Source organism: Spermophilus citellus, assembly GCF_964194105.1.
Source record: "Spermophilus citellus genome assembly, chromosome: 4".
NCBI lineage: Eukaryota > Metazoa > Chordata > Mammalia > Rodentia > Sciuridae > Spermophilus > Spermophilus citellus.
In genome coordinates, this window is record NC_138185.1 from 135,662,166 (window position 1) to 135,679,584 (window position 17,419).

Genomic DNA, 17,419 nt, shown 5'->3' on the forward strand with positions numbered 1-17,419 from the left:
CGGGCGCACTGCTAGCTCCAGTTCTGGAGTTTGGGTAGCTGCCTTTGCGCATGCGCCCCCGGTGCCCCGAGTTGCCGGCTCGGACTTCCGGCTTGGGAGTTGGACTGAGCGACTGTGGAACCCGGGCTGGGCTCTTCCCGGAGTGGGTGAGGCTGGCTTAGGGGCAGAGATGCAAGTGGGTTTGGGGACAGCTCTAGCGGGAGACGCTGCCAGGGTGGGGCCAGAGGGTGCCCTCAGGGTGGCTTAGCCCGGTCAGAAGCCTCTGGAGGGATTGCACTACATCTCTGAGAGTGACCCGGCCAGAAGGGAGCCAAGACAAAGAATCCGGAACGCCGCACCCTCAGCTTGTTGAGCAGAGCTCGGCGCCTTCGAATCCGTAGTACTCAGAGTCCCTGGCCAGCGCCCAAGCTCGTTCTCGGGAGACTCATTACTACTGCCCCTGGGACTTCCTCTCTCCATCAATTCAGTGTGACTCTCTCCAAGTTCGCCAGTCCTTGCTTCCGTACTCAAAACCAACTTTAAAACGCGAGGTTTCACGTCAGTAACTCCCTTGCTGAGCGGTTCTTTTACTGTGAAGGAAAACAAAGACTTGATATTCAATACTTGATTTTTGCGTGGACTGGAAATCGATAGTTTGTAGCCCGAGGGGACGGGGTGGACGCAGAGGTCCTCGGGAAGGATTGGAGGTACTAGGGGAGATCAGCCGTGACCCCTGGAGAGAGGCTTTTTGTTGCCTTCCACAGGATGGTTTTTAGATCCTCTTGAGCCCCCATATGGTTCGAACTCACGGTGCAACATTGATCTGGGGAATTAAATGAGATCGGATTCGGAGAAAGTGGGAAAGGAGCAGATAGTACTATTTTCTGCAGCTTCCTGAGGCTGCCCTGTAAGTCGTCAAGAAGTGCAGCTTTTTAAAGGTCATCCTTCTTGCTCATTGTTGACTTGTTGCCCTGAGAATGGTGCCACTTAGATGACCACTTGGAGCATGTAAGAAGTCAGGCCGGCTCTGGCAAGGCTGTAGACATGTGAATACATTCCTCTGTTAGTGTCATCTCTACTCTAGGAAGAAACTCCTTTTACACAGAGAGAGACTCATCTTCATTTAATTCTTCAAGGACATGGGAGGATAGGTGTAAACCCTGGAACTCTGACTCTCAATTGAAGGGAAGCTGCTTTCTGCTATGAATGATGGCCAAACCCACTTTGAGAGAGAATGGCCCTAACTCTGAAACCTTAAGACAACGCTTCAGGAAATTCCATTACCATGAGGTCGCTGGACCTCGGGAGGCTTTCAGCCAACTCTGGGAACTTTGTTGTCGGTGGCTGAGGCCAGAAGTGCGTACCAAGGAACAGATTGTAGAATTGTTGGTACTAGAGCAGTTCCTGACTGTCTTACCTGGGGAGATCCAGAATTTGGTACAGGAACAATGTCCAGAAAATGGAGAGGAGGCAGTGACACTGGTGGAAGATTTAGAAAGAGAGCCTGGAAGACATGGACCTTCGGTGAGAAGGGAAGGGGAAATTCAGAAGTGTGAGACTGGGAAGGGGCAAGGGTAGAGGGCCAATTTAAAGTACAGAACAGGCACAAGTCTCCCTTATACTTCTGATCTGCAACAGGTAACTTTTCAGATGGTGCTCACATGAAGATTCTACCTGTATGTAACCTCACCTTTCTTGTCACAATGAATTTTTCTTCATTTCATACTTTCTTACTTGATGGGGAAGAAAAAGGATTCCCCGCCCCCCATCCTGTTGCTTACTGCTTTGGTCTTTTCCTTCTGGTGTTCCAGCTGCTTTAAGCTAATGATAATGGAATAAGGGCTTTGCTATAACTTCCCAATACCCCTACAACTCTAGCCTTAACCTAGAAGGATAAACTCTGAACTCTGGGTGAATTAAATAATCTCCTCTGGGAATGCCTCTCACTATGATCTTGCAGTGACAATTAATGGGGGTTGTTTCTAGGTCACAGTCTCTGTGAAGGGGCAGGAAGTGCACTTGGAGAAGATGACACCCCTGAAATCATCACGAGAGTTCTTAAGTGTTCAGCAGGAGTCAATGGAACCCCAGCCTAGGAGTGTACCCAAGAAAGAGAGGGCAAGAAGTCCAGACCTGGGACCACAGGAACAGATGAACCCAAAGGAGAAGTTCAGACCTTTTCAAAGGAGTGGTGAGGAGTAGTAGATTCATATGGGAAGTTAGAATGCCATTCTAAGTTGGGAAGTAGGGTTGGGGATAGTGAGTGGGAAAGGGATTTCAGTGGAAATCATACAATGTGTGGTTATTGGGTCTCCTTGAAGACATGCAGTATATTGAAGACAGCCCGCCAGTATATTGTCTTCTTATATGTCCTCTTTTGATAAGTCTGTTAAGAGAATGACTTCCTAGTTTTTATCAGGACTTGGAATTATTCTGTTAGTAATGGTAATAGTAGTTCATATTTTCTAGATAAAAATGCTTTTCTATACGGGTGAGCACATCTTTTAGTTGTTTTACTTCTCCAAATTAAACCACACTTGTGTTTTTAAGCTTTCCCCATAATCTCTATTCTCTAGACCTTAGCTTTTATTATTCTCTCATTTGGAACTTTTAAGTTCTCCAAATATGATAATTGTGGAGAACAAAATTATGTGTATTATTCCAGTGAGGTTGTGTTAGGTAGAGGCTGAGTTAAGAATTTTACTTCAGAATTTTGCAGTATCTTCTTTCAGTATAGCCCAACTCATAATTATGGGAGGATTTTTGTTCACCTAGTAACTTTCATATCTTTTCTTCAGTGCCTTTGTACCTAGTCTCTTATTCTTGGTCTTGATTGGTAGAACTTGTTTTTCTTCTTTGTACTCTAGTGAACTCCATTTTGTTTGTTTTTTTTCCCCTTTGATGATTTCATTTAAAACTTGTTGAAGTTCCTTTGAATTCTGATCTTATCTTTCTTGAATTTTGATATTCAAGAAAGTTGAAAGTTTGATATTCGTTTCGGTTTAGTCTTTCAGGTGAAATCCTCTAACCTCACACACAGACTTGCAGAGTTTATCAGTTCCTAAACACCTACAATGTGCTCAACATTTTGCAGGGTACTCTACAATAAGAAAAGGTACCTATCCTCAAAGAGCTTACAATATGATTGCAAACTATAAATATGTGCTAAACAGAACTGTATTGAAACAATGCTTAACGACAACTTAACAGTGTAAGTACTGTGGGGGTTTGAAAGAGTGGAGATGAGGTAGGGCTGTAGTGAAGGCCTCTTGAGGGCATTGGCAAGTATAGCTTCTTGAAGGATGGGTTGAGTTTGGGTAGGAGAAAGGAAGTTAAAGGAAAGGTACCGAGTGGTGAATAACAGTGTAGTTGTTCTGGGAAGGAAAAAATAAACAGAAATGACAGTGCAAGGCACTAAGGTTAAGGGTTAAGGCTCAGCAGAATAGTGTGTTAACTAAGGAAGCAAAAGCCTGAAGTTCGGGGCTGGGGTTGTGGCTCAATGGTAGAGCACTTACTTGGCATGTGTGAGGCCCTGGGTTCAATCCTCAGCACCACATATAAATAAATAAATAAAAGATCCCTTTACAACTGAAAAATATTAAAAAAAAAAAAAAAAAAAGAGCCTGAAGTTCAGGTGACTGCTGCAGTTATCCACAAGTGAGAGGATCCAGGGTCTGGCAACAGGAATAGAGAAGAAGGATGTATTAAGAGAAACAATTATAGAATTTGATGCCTGAGTATGAAGGAAACAGATGAGTTGAAGACAATCTCTTCTCCCCTCTCCTCTGAAGTCATTGTTTACTTCTCTAGCCTGAGTAAAGAATAGGAGACAGGAGGTAACTATTTCTAGCAGTGCTACAACCTGTAAATAATGGTTCAGAAGGCTAGGGAGCAACTTGGAATAGAATTATTAACTCTGAATATACAACAGAACCTTTTCCCCTCTTGTTACTCTGCTCTGGAAAATAAAATACTTTTTATCTTTTGAGGTTTCCTGTATTTTCCCTATTCTTCAACTCAACTGAACTTTCTGAAAACATTTCCCTAGATACTTCCCTTATAATCCCTTGGATAAAAAAAAAGCAGAACTGAATTCAGACATGTTTTGTATAGTCAGTCCAAACTATGATTCCCTTTGTTTGCTTCTCTGTAAGCAGGATTTCCATTTCCTAAATCCGGTGTGGTCTCCAGGTTGGAGCACGGAGAGCCATGGATCTCGGATCTGCTAGGCTCCAAAGAGAAAGAAGTCCCAAAAGGCAGCCACACAGGTGATAGACAAGTACATGCTGATATGCTATCATCCAAGAGAGAGAGAAACTGGGTGGAAAAGGATCACTGGGGCTTTGAGGATGAGAAGGTGACAGGTATACACTGGGGCTATGAAGAGACCAGAACTCTCCTTGCAATTCTTAGCCAAACTGAATTTTATGAGGCTCTCCAAAACTGTCATCGAAACAGCCAAGTATACGGGTCTGTGGCTGAGAGACTCCAGGAGTATGGTTTCTTCCGAACCCTGGAACAGTGTCGGACAAAGTTCAAAGGTCTTCAGAAGAGCTATAGGAAAGTCAAGAGTGGCCACCCACCTGCGACCTGCCCCTTCTTTGAAGAAATGGAGGCGCTGATGAGAGCTCAGGTCATTGCTCTGCCTAGTAATGGCCTGGAAGAGACAGCCTCTCATTCTGGCCAGGTGAGTAGTGATGCAGAGACTAAGGAGCCAGGACAGGAGGCCTGGCAGCATGAGGAAGGAGCAGAAACAGCTTTGGCTGAGGCTTCTGACAGTGATGAATTGGACCTGGAGGCCACTCCCCAGGACTCAACTGCACCTGTCCTGTTCCGAAGCCCAAGTGGTAAGAAGTTTTTATTCTGGGGGGTTTGGGATTAGAATTGAGGAGCAGTGAGGCTGCATATGGAGTCTAGAATATGCCACCTGCCAGTTTGGTCCCTTTTTTTCAATTCTATATATAGTTCATTATCTTTTGGGGGAAAATAATAGGAAGATAATAGTAAGTAGTCAGTTGGTTTTTGAAAGAAATACACTCAGAAAATTCAAGAGTGTCTTGAAAAAGAATATCATTCTATTCCTTTATTAAAATATTTTTTCTGATTATAAAATCATTGCAGGCTCATTGAAAAAAATGTTGTATTTTACTATCTTTTCTTTATTTTTTTCCATCACTGATATAAATATAGGTAAGTCATAAATGTTGCTCATGTGCTAAATGCTTTTATTCTCATTACCTTTGTTCTTTTCATCTTTTTCCCACTGCCTTTTCTCTTTCTTCCAATACTTTCCTGTTCTCCTTTACTCACAGTGAGTGGAAGGAAAATAATGTCCAACTGGCTCTCAGGTGAGAGGAAGAGTATTTGAATCCTCTTTCTATCCACCTTGGGCACCTTCAGGGAGCAGAGACTATAATCATCCTAATATCCTTTCCTGAAAGTACTACCCCAAGTGGGGGATGTGCAGCACTAGCATGTGTTCAGTCCAGGAGACAGTTTGCTCTTGCTTCCTTCCTCAGTCTGGCTCCTGCCCATCCTATACCCCCTGAATACCATGCATGACTATAAGGTCCTTATTTTATACCCTTCAAGTCTATGCTATTGCTGGGCTTGCTTCATTGAAATTGTGGCAAATGAAGAAAGGCCATACTAGAAATTTGGCAGCAGTATGATTCTGGAAAGAGGCAGTTCCTTAGGGTTTTAAGTCATTCTGTGGGAAAATGAATTCATAAGGAAATAGGACTGGTGGAAAATGATGACACATTGTGGATGAAACAACTAATTGAGGGTCTTCTTACCCTAATCGGTGGTGTTCTAGTTTTCAGAATTCCAGAAAAACACTAGAAGGATGGGGAAATAGATTCTATACACTTGCTTTAGTATACATAATAATTGTTTCAGTGATCAGATGGAAAGGTCTTTTTTAAAGTTTGCTGAATTTGCTAAAGGATATACAGAAGCATATAGATCCTGAAAACATAAAGTATTTAATTAAAACATGAAATTTTAATCTAGGAGTGATCTTAGGTGATTTTTATTTTCTTTCGGTGCTAGGATTGAACATGGGGCCTCATGCATGATAAGCATGTGCTCTACAACTGAACTACACCTACAGCCTAAGTCATTTTTCTTGATGCAGTGGATAGGACTGAGTCATTGCAGCTCTAAAGATCTGGTTTCAGTAGTGCTGAAATTTCTCTTCTGGTGGCAGGTGTACACTGGGGCTATGAAGAGACCAAGACTTACCTTGCAATTCTTAGTGAGACTCAGTTTTATGAAGCCCTCCGTAACTGTCACCGTAACAGCCAGTTATATGGAGCAGTGGCTGAGAGATTATGGGAATATGGCTTCCTCAGGACTCCAGAGCAGTGTCGGACCAAATTTAAAAGCCTACAAACCAGCTATCGGAAAGTCAAGAATGGCCAAGCACCAGAGACCTGTGCATTTTTTGAGGAGATGGATGCTTTGGTGAATGCCCAGGTTGCAGTTCCATCTAGTGATGGCCAGGAAGAAGAGATAGTGTCTTGCCCCATCCAGGGAAACAGTGAGGAAGAAGCTGAGAAGCAAGCTGAGGATGCAGAAGAGGCCATAGAAGAAGATTCTGATGATGATGAAGAGGATACTGAGATACCCCCAGGGGCTGTAATGAACCGTGCTCCAGTCTTATTCCAGAGTCCCAGTGGTAAGATTGGTTTACTTCTTATGACAAAACATAAAAGAGAAGTAATGGGATTTAGAGAAAAAACCATCAGATTGAGAACTGGCCTCTCTACCCAGCTTTCATGGATTCTTCTTTACCTTTATCTCTTCCCCCCTTGTTTCCTGTTAGCTTAGTGAGCTGAGGTTAACTTATTCATGTGATTTATCTTTTCATGTTCTGAGATAATGGTAAACTGTAAATTTGCTGTCATTTATGTGTGTGCTGCTTGGATTTCATCCCATTTACCTGTTAGGGAATTGGATAACTTTTTCATGTCATGTACCCATAATAGGATGAATTAAAAGTTGGCTCTCATGCATGTTTTTCTTCTAGTTTCAGCAAGTATATTAGCTGTAAGTCTGTGTTCTTCACATGTGAAAATTTGACAACCCTTTTCTTTAGATAACTTTTGTAGAAATCAGAGATTTCTGTGGAAACTGAATGAATCTTAGCCGCTGTATAAGAAAAAAAAATATGGCTTCCTTCCAGGTGGGAAGAAGAGTTGTGATTTTTGGAGTTATACCTATATATGTATGTGAATCTGGGCTGTGTTGTTTATTAACTGATTGACTTTAGAGCAAGTTACTTAAGCCCCAGTGTTGCTTAGACCTTGGGCTTGGGTAGCTCCATGGTAGAACATTTGGCTAATGTGTAAAGTCCTGGGTTCAGTCTCCAGCACTGCATAACAAAAACAAAAACACTAAGGGTTGATATAAATGAAACACCTGTCACAATTCAAGAAATTATTATTATTATTCGGCTCAGGGGCACTCCACCACTGAGCCACATCTCCCCCTATTTTATATTTGATTTAGAGACAGGGTTTCACTGAGTTACTTAGAGCCTTGCTTTTGCTGATGCTGGCTTTGAACTCATGATCCTCCTGCCTCAGCCTCCCGAGTTGCTGGGATTATAGGCATGTGCCATGGCTACTTCCACAGTCTTTTGGGGGGGTACTGGGGATTGAACTCAGGGACTCTCTACCAATGAGCCACATCCCCAGCTCTATTTTTGTATTTTATTTAGAGACAGGGTCTCACTGAGTTGCTTAGCACCTTGCTTTTGATGAGGCTGGCTTTGAACTCAAGATCCTCCTGTCTCAACCTCCCAAGCCACTGGGATTACAGGTTTCATAGTCTTTTCATCAACATTCTTTAAGGATGTCCCATGAACCTCAATTCCATGGAATATTTATTAGTGTATTCTACTAAAAAATGACTTTTAGATTTGAAAAAATACTAAGTAGACCTATTAGAGGCTCACAATACACTCACATATTTGAAATTCTGAGATTTTTGGCTAATCTAGTGAATTTCTATTTCATGGAACATTTCATAAGACTAGACTCATGGGTAGGTACTGCATTAAGTGATACATACAGATTGACATTCAGCATTCTTTTGCTCTTAGATTTAGTCTTGGGAATTTGGGACCCAAAGTTTACATAAAACATCTGAATAAGTATAAATTTTCAGAGTCTAGGCCCAAAGAAGCCTGGCATGTGGTACTTAGAATAGTAAAATGTTGCTGTAGCAGAGTGCTTGGGTATTAGGGTAGATGTTTTTGGAAATTTATTTATCTACCTATCTATTTTTCTATTTATTTATTTAAGTGAAGAAAATGTTTTAGACATATCCTAGTAAAGTTTTTCTCTCAGAAGTCCTTTTTTAAAATATTTTTTTAGTTATATATGGTCACAATGTCTTTATTTATTTTTATGTGGAGTTGAGGATCGAACCCAGTACCTCATTGCAAGCCAGGCAAGTGCTCTACAGCTGTGCTACACCTCCAGCCCAGAAGTCCTTTTCTTTGAAAGATACTAAATATTTTTCTACTGTATTTATTTACACCATATATTGGAATTTGAAGGGGAGGGGATTTATGAGAATTCTTTCTGAATACAGAAGTTTCCCAAAAAGTTTTCCTGGACATTTTCTTCTAATCCTTTTAGTTACTGGCAAAGAACACGAATAAGAATACAATAATAGATCTGAGATGTAGCAAAAATATAGCATTAGAAAGTATCTTTCCTGTATACACATAGTGATAGTCTTCTCTAAAACTTTCTTTTACTGAGAGGACTTTCTAAAGATCCTGGCTACTCAAGAAGTGTTAAAGAATATATTAGCCAACTCTTATGTGGATTATGCAGCTGAGAAACATGTGATAGTTTACTAAGTAAAGAAGTAAAACTTTGGGATTTTAATACTATTAGTAATTTGGGATCAAGAGTTCCCTAATTTTTTTTATATTTCATCATCTAGGATAATATTAGTTTTTCCCAGGTTTGCTTTCCCTGGCACATATAATTAAGGAAATGGATAACTTTTTAAATTCTGTTCTTACACCAGGTTTTGAAGCTGGATTTGAGAATGAAGAGAATTCAAAACGGGATATTTCTGAGGAAGTACAACTGCATAGGACATTACTTGCAAGGTCTGAAAGGAGAATTCCCCATTATCTTGAACAAGGTAAAGACAATGAGAGTGAATGTAGATCAGGAAGACCATGGGAAAAGACCCTAGAGGAGAAGAGAGGAAAACTGACACTCTCAGAGAAGAGTTTAGGTAAAATCATAAGTCATCAAAGACCTTGCTTGGGAGAGAAACCCTTTAAATATCTCAGATATGGTAAAAGCTTTGGCCCAAACTCCCATCTCACACATCAGATTTCCCCCCAGGTAGAAAATCCATATAAATGTGCTGATTGTGGGAAAAGCTTCAGTCGGAGTGCCCGCCTCATTAGACACCGGAGAATCCACACTGGAGAGAAACCTTATAAGTGTCTTGACTGTGGGAAAAGTTTCCGTGACAGTTCAAATTTCATCACCCATAGGAGAATCCACACAGGAGAGAAACCTTATCAATGTGGTGAGTGTGGAAAACGCTTCAATCAGAGCTCAAGCCTTATTATTCACCAGCGAACTCACACAGGAGAAAAGCCCTATCAATGTGAAGAGTGTGGAAAAAGCTTCAATAACAGTTCTCATTTCAGTGCACATCGGAGGATACACACAGGAGAGAGACCCCATGTGTGTCCTGACTGTGGAAAGAGTTTCAGTAAGAGTTCTGACTTACGTGCACATCACAGAACCCACACAGGAGAGAAACCCTATGGATGTCATGACTGTGACAAGTGCTTCAGTAAAAGTTCTGCCCTTAATAAACACCGAGAAATCCATACACGAGAAAAGCTTTTGTCACAGTCAGCACCTAAGTAAGCCTCTAAGGATAAATAAAGAAAAGAGCCTAAGTACATTTATTGTTTGGGAAGTTCCAATATCAAGATCCATCTCCTATTCTGTGCCCAACTGGCCTAAGAAATAGTCCTTAGGGTTTATATCATTGTTCGTTCCTTAACTTTCTTCTACACCCATAGCCAAATTCCCAATGCAGTCATTTTAAGAATAAAAGGAAGATTTCAGTCCTTCACCTTGCCTGTATCTGAACTGATGAAACCCATCTTTTCCTCTCAGTGCCTATGTTGTTCCCTTAATAGAGATAACATGGTAGTAGATCTTAGGAATTTGATATGCATCTTTTTTTGACTCATCCTGTCATTCAGCTGCATTTCAGTTGGAAAAATCCATCACAGCAGCATTTCAGAGAGAAGTTGTGAGACTACTCATTAATTGGGTCTAGCTCTTCTTTATATAGTAATGAAAATGCTAAAAAGAATCCTGCTTACTTAAGCCTGTGCTTAGAGTGACATATTTGTCAGGCACATTCTTCATTTATCTTGGAGAACTGAATGTCCATCTTGGTTCTGTCCTGTTAATCTTTTTGTCAAAAACCAGGTATTCTGGGGCTGGGGTTGTGGCTCAGTGGTAGAGCATTTGCCTAGTATGTGCGAGGCACTGGGTTTGGTTCTCAGCATCACATATAAATAAATGAATAAAATAAAGGTCTATTAACTACTAATGTTAATATTTTAAAAAAAACAGGTATTCTGACTTGGGAAAACAATGCAAACCTTCTACAAGTACTGGGTATTGAACCCAGGGGCACTTAGCTACTGAGCCACATTCCCAGCCCTTTTTGAGACAGTCTCACTAAGTTGCTTAGAGCCTCACTACATTGCTGAGGCTGGTCTTGAATTTATGATCTGCCTGCCTCAGCCTCCCAAGTTGCTGGGATTACAGGCATATGTCACCATGCCCAGCTGCTGTAATTATTGATAAAGGAAACAGCTGGCTGGCACTGGGGGAGAATGAATAACTTTCAGGAACTAAGTTGCTTTGGGAGACAAAGATCAGAAACCAAACTTAGTTTCTTCTATTCCTTGTAGGGTTAGAATAGAATAACAATACACTCATAGCATCCAGTTTGACTTTTTTCTGTCCCATCATGTGAATTTCATCTGTCCCTTGTAGTCTAGAAGCCCAAAGAACAAGCCATCTGAATGTGGTGGTAGAAAAGGCAGTTAAAGCTGCCAATAGGGAATCATCCATTTTCCCTACACTCCAAACACTTAGTATAGTGTTATGCACCCTGTGGGTGCTCACTACAAACCTGGAACAAATAGAAGGTACTTCTGTGGTCCCAAATACCACTTTGGGTCATCTATCCTTTACCCTCATGGCAGGGTAGATGGGAACAACTGTGATCAATGGAGCTACCAATCTACCACGCTTACACACATTCATCTGTATACAATTAAAAGCAATTCTTCAAACAAGTGTCATTACTCATCTTTATAATCCAATAATATTGCATTAATTGCCCTTAAGTTCATAGTAGTATGAATGAGCCCTGTAAGGCACAAGTTAAACAGACCCTATCTTTATCCTCACAAAGGAAAACAAATAACACTCACATGGACAAATAAGTATATAGTTGCTGCAGTCAAAGAAATCTATAAAGCTAGGTAGTAAAACTGCATAAATGTTAAGGTCCAATGTATTAGTGTTTGCTATAAGAAAAATCTGAGGTATTTTCTTCAGGAAGCAGAAAGTATTCAAAAGAGGGGAGGATACTGGGTAAATTAGGGTGGTATGAACAGTGGGAAAATGGTGGAGCAAAGAGCAAAAGACAGAACATAAGGAAGGTTAGATAAAGCTTGGAGCAGCAAAAACTTTAGAGATAGTATGACATGGCTCTGCAACAGGCAGAGTGTTGAGAGCCAACAAACTTCCAGCTGATTGGCTCCTCTGTGGTGATGCTCATTGGGCTGTTTCCCCGCCCTTTCAAACCACGGAGCTGCTCATTGGGGGACTCTTTTGGCTCCGCCCATGCGACTCAGCAAATGTGCCTCAAGAGCAGGATCTAGGAGTCCAGTTGAGGTGCTCCCTGGAAGTGCTCTAGAGGAATTCCTGGAGAGCTCGGGCAGGGTGTGGTGTGGGTGCTAAAAATAAAGGTTCCTGCTTGACAAGTGGCTTGTGAATTGTGCCCAGACGGACTGCAGCGCAGAGAATCACCCTGACTGAAACATGGAGTGCCAGAGGTAGACCATAAGGTGCTGACTATGTGCACCAAACCAAACCAGGTACTCGGCTGTGATTTTTTTTTTTTTGGGGGGGGGGGGGGCGGGGTACCAGTTATTGAACCCAGGGGCACTTAGCCACTGAGCCATTCCTAGCCCTTTTTGTATTTTGAGACAGAGTCTCACTAAGTTCCTTAGGGCCTCACTACGTTGCTGAGGCTGGTCTTGAATTTATGATCCTCCTGCCTCAGTCTCCCAAGTTGCTGGGATTACAGGCATGGGTCACCATGCCCAACTGCTATAATCATTGACAAGGAAACAGCTGGCTGGCACTGGGGGAGAATGAACAACTTTCAGGGACTAAGTTGCTTTGGGAGACAAAGGTCAGAAACCAGTATTTGCTGAAGACACTTTGATGAGCAGATCACAGGAAAGATGACACTGGCCAGATGGCCAAGACCTGGGGTAAATAACTATTTTTTAACATTCATGTTTAATTGGAACCCTTTGAATGGATTGAGATCTGGGAGATCAGTAGGAAGACAGAATATTATTTAATTCATATCTTATTGTGTTAGAGTTTATAATTAGAGCTCTAGTGTTTAAGAATCCTAGTACAAAGAACAGCCTACATTCATTGCCAATTAAAACAAAGGAACAAGAAACACCAGTCTAAAGACGTGCCTCAGAATCTGAGATGGTTTAAGAAGTGTGCTGTAACGTCAAGAAAAGAGATTTTTCTTTAGTATATGTATAATCTCATGAAAAAAGCATTGGTTTGGGTATCACTGGATACAAATTCTGGTTCCAGATGTCTTATAAGTTAACTGTTCCCTCTCTGTAAAGCAGAACAATGTTTACACCTAATCTGCCTCTCAGGGATACCATGTCAATAAAAATTATGTCCACAGAGTGCCTGTTATGTATGCAAATTATTATGATCAAGTTGTTCATGGTAAGAAAAGAGAATTTTTTCCCTGTTTATACCAGAAGTATGTCTGTCTGATTCTTTATGCTCTAGGCAGTGAAAAAAAAATTTACAGTGTAGTAAAAAAGAATTTAGAACAAAAATACTTTCTTTTATATGAATCCATGTCCACAATCCATTAGAACCCATCCTAGGCATAGGGAATGAGTCTTATATGAAAACATTCAGGACCAACCTTCCAATCTCCAAGAGAATGTACAAGAAAAATAGGGCATGAGCATGCTGTCTCACCAGGTGAAGACCTAATTCATATGAAACTACCTAGAAAAATATTAAATGCCACCCAATCTGCCATTCATGAGGATGGGAAGAAGCAAAAAATAATAGACTTCAAACATTGTAAGAGAAACTAATGCCACTATTCGGGGAGCAAGACGACCTAGGCACCTCTCACTTTTTAAAATCCATAAAGCCTTTGTAGGACCAGAGGACATGTGCAGAAAGGAAGCAAAAAATAAAGGTACTAATAGTTGTCATTTATTTTTATCAGGTTTTTCCTTAGTGTTGCTACTTCTTTTTCATATTTTCCACATACTGTCATTCTTCCTTTGATTGCTTGTCCTCTATGACTAATGCCATAGAATTTAACATTTATATGTATTCGCTGTGTTGTTGCCATTTCTCACTTATTGTAATACAAGTTAGAAGCTGAGTCTTGTCAACTTTGTGTAGCATTATTTTTATGGTGACCAGGTAGGGAAGGGAGAAGGGAAAGGAGATGAGGTAAGAATGTAAAGATGAATCAGTTCTTTCATTATTCAATTCAAAATCTAAAATGAAAACTTTACTCAGTTAGCTATGTTATGACATGGATGTCTCAAAGTCTTTGCATATAAAATGTTATGGAGTATTCTCTGAAACCATGGTGCTAAAAGTAATATATGATTTTTTTTACATATGCTACATATAAAATAAACTTATTAACTTGTTTCTACTAGGCCCACCATAGAGTTCTTTCACAAACATAACTTTTGAACCACTGGAAATTAGGTTAAATATTAGAAATAGAAGCCCAACATGTCTTTTTTTTTTTTAAAGAGAGAGAGAGAGAGAGAATTTTAATATTTATTTTTTAGTTATTGGCGGACACAACATATTTGTATGTGGTGTTGAGGATCGAACCCAGGCCGCACGCATGCCAGGCGAGCGCACTACCGCTTGGGCCACATCCCCAGCCCCCAACGTGTTTTAAAGGTCATAAGGGTCTGGCCAGAAGAGCTCCACTGTGATCAAAATATGACAGGGTAGATCATTTAACACACATATATGTATGTATATTTGCATAGATTCCCAGGGGTATTTGGTTAAACCTATATAACCCAACAGATAAATTAGGGAAATGATTTTAAAGTCTTCCACAAATAGTGAAGTCATCAAATTATTTAAGTAGAATTTACTTTAAAAATATTTTGTTGATATCTTCCGTAAACACAGAACAGAAGCTAAAGGACATTCATCTCATTCTACACAGTGAGGTATATACTCAATAACTTTATGCTGAGTGTCACCAAGCATCTGAGTATTTCTTTGGCCTCACAAATCTCTGCTTGCCCAAAATTGGCATTTGAGAATTTTTAACAGACAAGAAAGCAACATTTATGGGGCTGAGGTTGTACCTCAATTGTAGAGTGCTTGCCTAGCATGTGTGAGGCCCTGGATTTGATCCCCAGCACCATATAAAAAAACTAAATAAAATAAAGATATCTGTCCATCTACAACTAAAATATTAAGAAAAAAGAAAGCAACATTTGAAGAGACAAGGATGAAGTTCTAATAAGCTTAGTGGTCTTGATGTAGAACTAGAATAGGCAAAATTAAGGGGCACTCCAGATAAGTACAACTCTTGACCTCTGTGTTCATTTGATGTATTGATCAGACACAAGCTATATATGCTCTTAGCAACAGAGAGAGCATAAGTAGCAGCTGTACTGGTGACCAGGTAAATATGGATGGGATTCAAAGATGAAAGGGGATTTATGCACAGGATTATCTACTATTATCAGTAAAAGGTAGGCATATTTTTCAAAATGCCAAATCATTGAAAGAGTCAAGAAAATAAGGCTTTCTGAGGGCCTATTCCAATCTGCATACATATAGTTTTTGTTTGTAACTTTTTTATCTTGATATGATTTCAATTTTACAGGAAGAGTTCCAAAAGGAATTCCTATATATCTAGATGGACCACTTTTATTTTTCCCATTTGCTTTCATTTTTATATATATGTACATACATACATACATACATACACACACACACACACACACACACACACACATATACCCCTAAATATATTTTAAAAAATCACCTGAGTTAGAATAAGTTTGCCCTTTTCTCCTAAATACTTAATATCAAGTATTTCCTTTTAAAGTATAAGAAGAAAGACATTCTCTTAAACCTCAAGTTTTCAAAGTCAGTAAATATAAAATTGACATAACACTATCTACTCAAATTTCTTCAACCATTCCAATAATTCCCATTATAGTAAATTTTTTCCTTGTCATAGATCATGTTTTATATTTGTCATTTCCACCCCCTCACTTTGTAGTGCTGGGGATGGAACCCAGGGCCACCCTGGAGTGCATGCTAGGCAAGCACTCTACTGCTGAGCCACATGCTCAGCCCTTTACTCTTCTTTAATCTTAACTTGCCCTTTGTTTTCCTTTAGCCTCACATTTTTAAAGAATATTAGACTTTTTTTTTTTAGAATCACCCTCACTATTTAGGTTTATGTCACTGATGTTTCCTCATGATTAGATTGAGAGTGAGCACTTTGACGATTAATAAAAGGGATGTTTTGTCTTTCTCAGTGTGTCAGAAGGCACATGATGTTAAATTTGTTGGTGATGTTGATTTTGTTCTTTGGCTATGATATATTTACCAGAATTCTGTTATTTTCCCCTTTGTAATTAATATGTAGAGAGTAATTTTGAGACAATGTTAAAGATCCTGTCCCTCAAACTTTCACCCATCAGTTTAGCATCCATTAGTTTTCTAACTCCATCCTTTTTTTTTTTTTTTTTTTTTTTTAAAGAGAGAGTGAGAGAGGAGAGAGAGAGAGAGAGAGAATTTTTAATATTTTTATTTTTTTAGTTCTCGGCGGACACAACATCTTTGTTGGTATGTGGTGCTGAGGATCGAACCCGGGCCGCACGCATGCCAGGCGAGCGCGCTACCGCTTGAGCCACATCCCCAGCCCTCTAACTCCATCCTTTTAAAGTATAATATTAGTTTACTGTAAGGAAAAGTATTCCCTTTCCTCCTACTTATTTTTATTAGTATAAACTCATGGATTCTTACTTTAATGGGTTAAAAACCTATCACTGTCATTTATTTTGATGTTCAAATTATCCCAGATTTGGCTAGTAAGAACCTCTTCAGATTTGCTCTTTTGTCCTTTGTGCACTTCTTATTTTTTGATGCAACAAGGTATTCTAGGCTAATTTGTACACTTTCTGCCATGACCTTTGTATCAGCCTTTAATTTTATATATTGACCTCATATTCTGTGGGACCCTGATGATGCATTTGTTTAGTTCTACTTGTTCTTGGTAGATTCCTTAGGATTTTCTATGTAAATAATCATGTTATCTGTAATAGAGATATCTTTCCTTTTTCTTTTCTAATCTTCCCTCTTTTTACTTTTTCTTTCCTATTGCACTGGCTAGCTAAGATCTCTACTTCAGATGAAGATCAGTGATTAGAGCATATATCTTTTACTTGCTCACAATCTTTAGAGGAAAACATTCAAGGGCTGGGGATGTGGCTCAAGCGGTAGCGCGCTCACCTAGCATGCGTGCGGCCCGGGTTCGATCCTCAGCACCACATACAAACAACGATGTTGTGCCCGCCGATAACTAAAAAATAAATATTAAAAAATTCTCTCTCTCTCTCTCTCTCTCTCTCTCTCTCTCTCTCTCTCTGTCTCTCTCTCTTTAAAAAAAAAAAAAGAAAAAGAAAACATTCAATACTTCACTATTAAATTTGATGTCCAGGGCTGGGGTTGTGGCTCAGCGGTAAAGCGCTCGCCTAGCAAAGTGTGAGTTCCTGGGTTTGATCCTCAGCATCACATAAAAATAAATAAATAAAATAAAAGTATTGTGTCCAACTACAACTAAAAAATAAGTCTTAAAAAATTTGATGTTAGCTGCAGATTCTCATAAATTCTTTTGTCAGCCAATCTATGAATTTTAAATTTTGAAACTTCACACAGGAAAACTTATGCTGTACTCATGCTCTTACACTGAGTTAAGGCTAGCATGACTTTTATATTGTGAAAATGATTTCACAACAAAGTTAATAAATTAAAATCATTTGTCCCACTAGCTTTCATAT

General features: G+C 39.9%; 2 protein-coding genes across 4 annotated transcripts in view; one reads left to right on the forward strand and one right to left on the reverse strand.

The window, feature by feature from the left end:
- Positions 1-50: 50 nt before the first annotated feature.
- Positions 51-16,089, forward strand: ZSCAN29 (zinc finger and SCAN domain containing 29; the record flags this gene model as incomplete). Of its 3 annotated transcripts, none has more annotated exons than XM_081292083.1 (5): positions 51-146; positions 1,966-2,170; positions 4,134-4,826; positions 6,191-6,661; positions 9,031-16,089. In XM_081292083.1, the coding sequence occupies 5 exons, from the start codon at positions 51-53 to the stop codon at positions 9,897-9,899; spliced, it is 2,334 nt and encodes a 777-aa protein (XP_081148209.1). In that variant the 3' UTR covers positions 9,900-16,089. The 3 variants fall into 3 exon arrangements, with proteins under 3 accessions (XP_081148209.1, XP_081148207.1, XP_081148208.1); XM_081292081.1 differs by having other exon boundaries at positions 65-1,503; XM_081292082.1 differs by having other exon boundaries at positions 66-1,503; positions 4,137-4,826.
- MAPDA (N6-Methyl-AMP deaminase) overlaps positions 6,673-17,419 on the reverse strand; it is a 30,972-nt gene continuing 20,225 nt past the window's right edge. Inside the window, exon 13 of the mRNA XM_081292089.1 lies at positions 6,673-7,357. Within this exon, the coding sequence (XP_081148215.1) occupies positions 7,283-7,357 (75 nt within the window). The 3' untranslated portion in view covers positions 6,673-7,282. The remainder of the gene's footprint in view (positions 7,358-17,419) is intronic.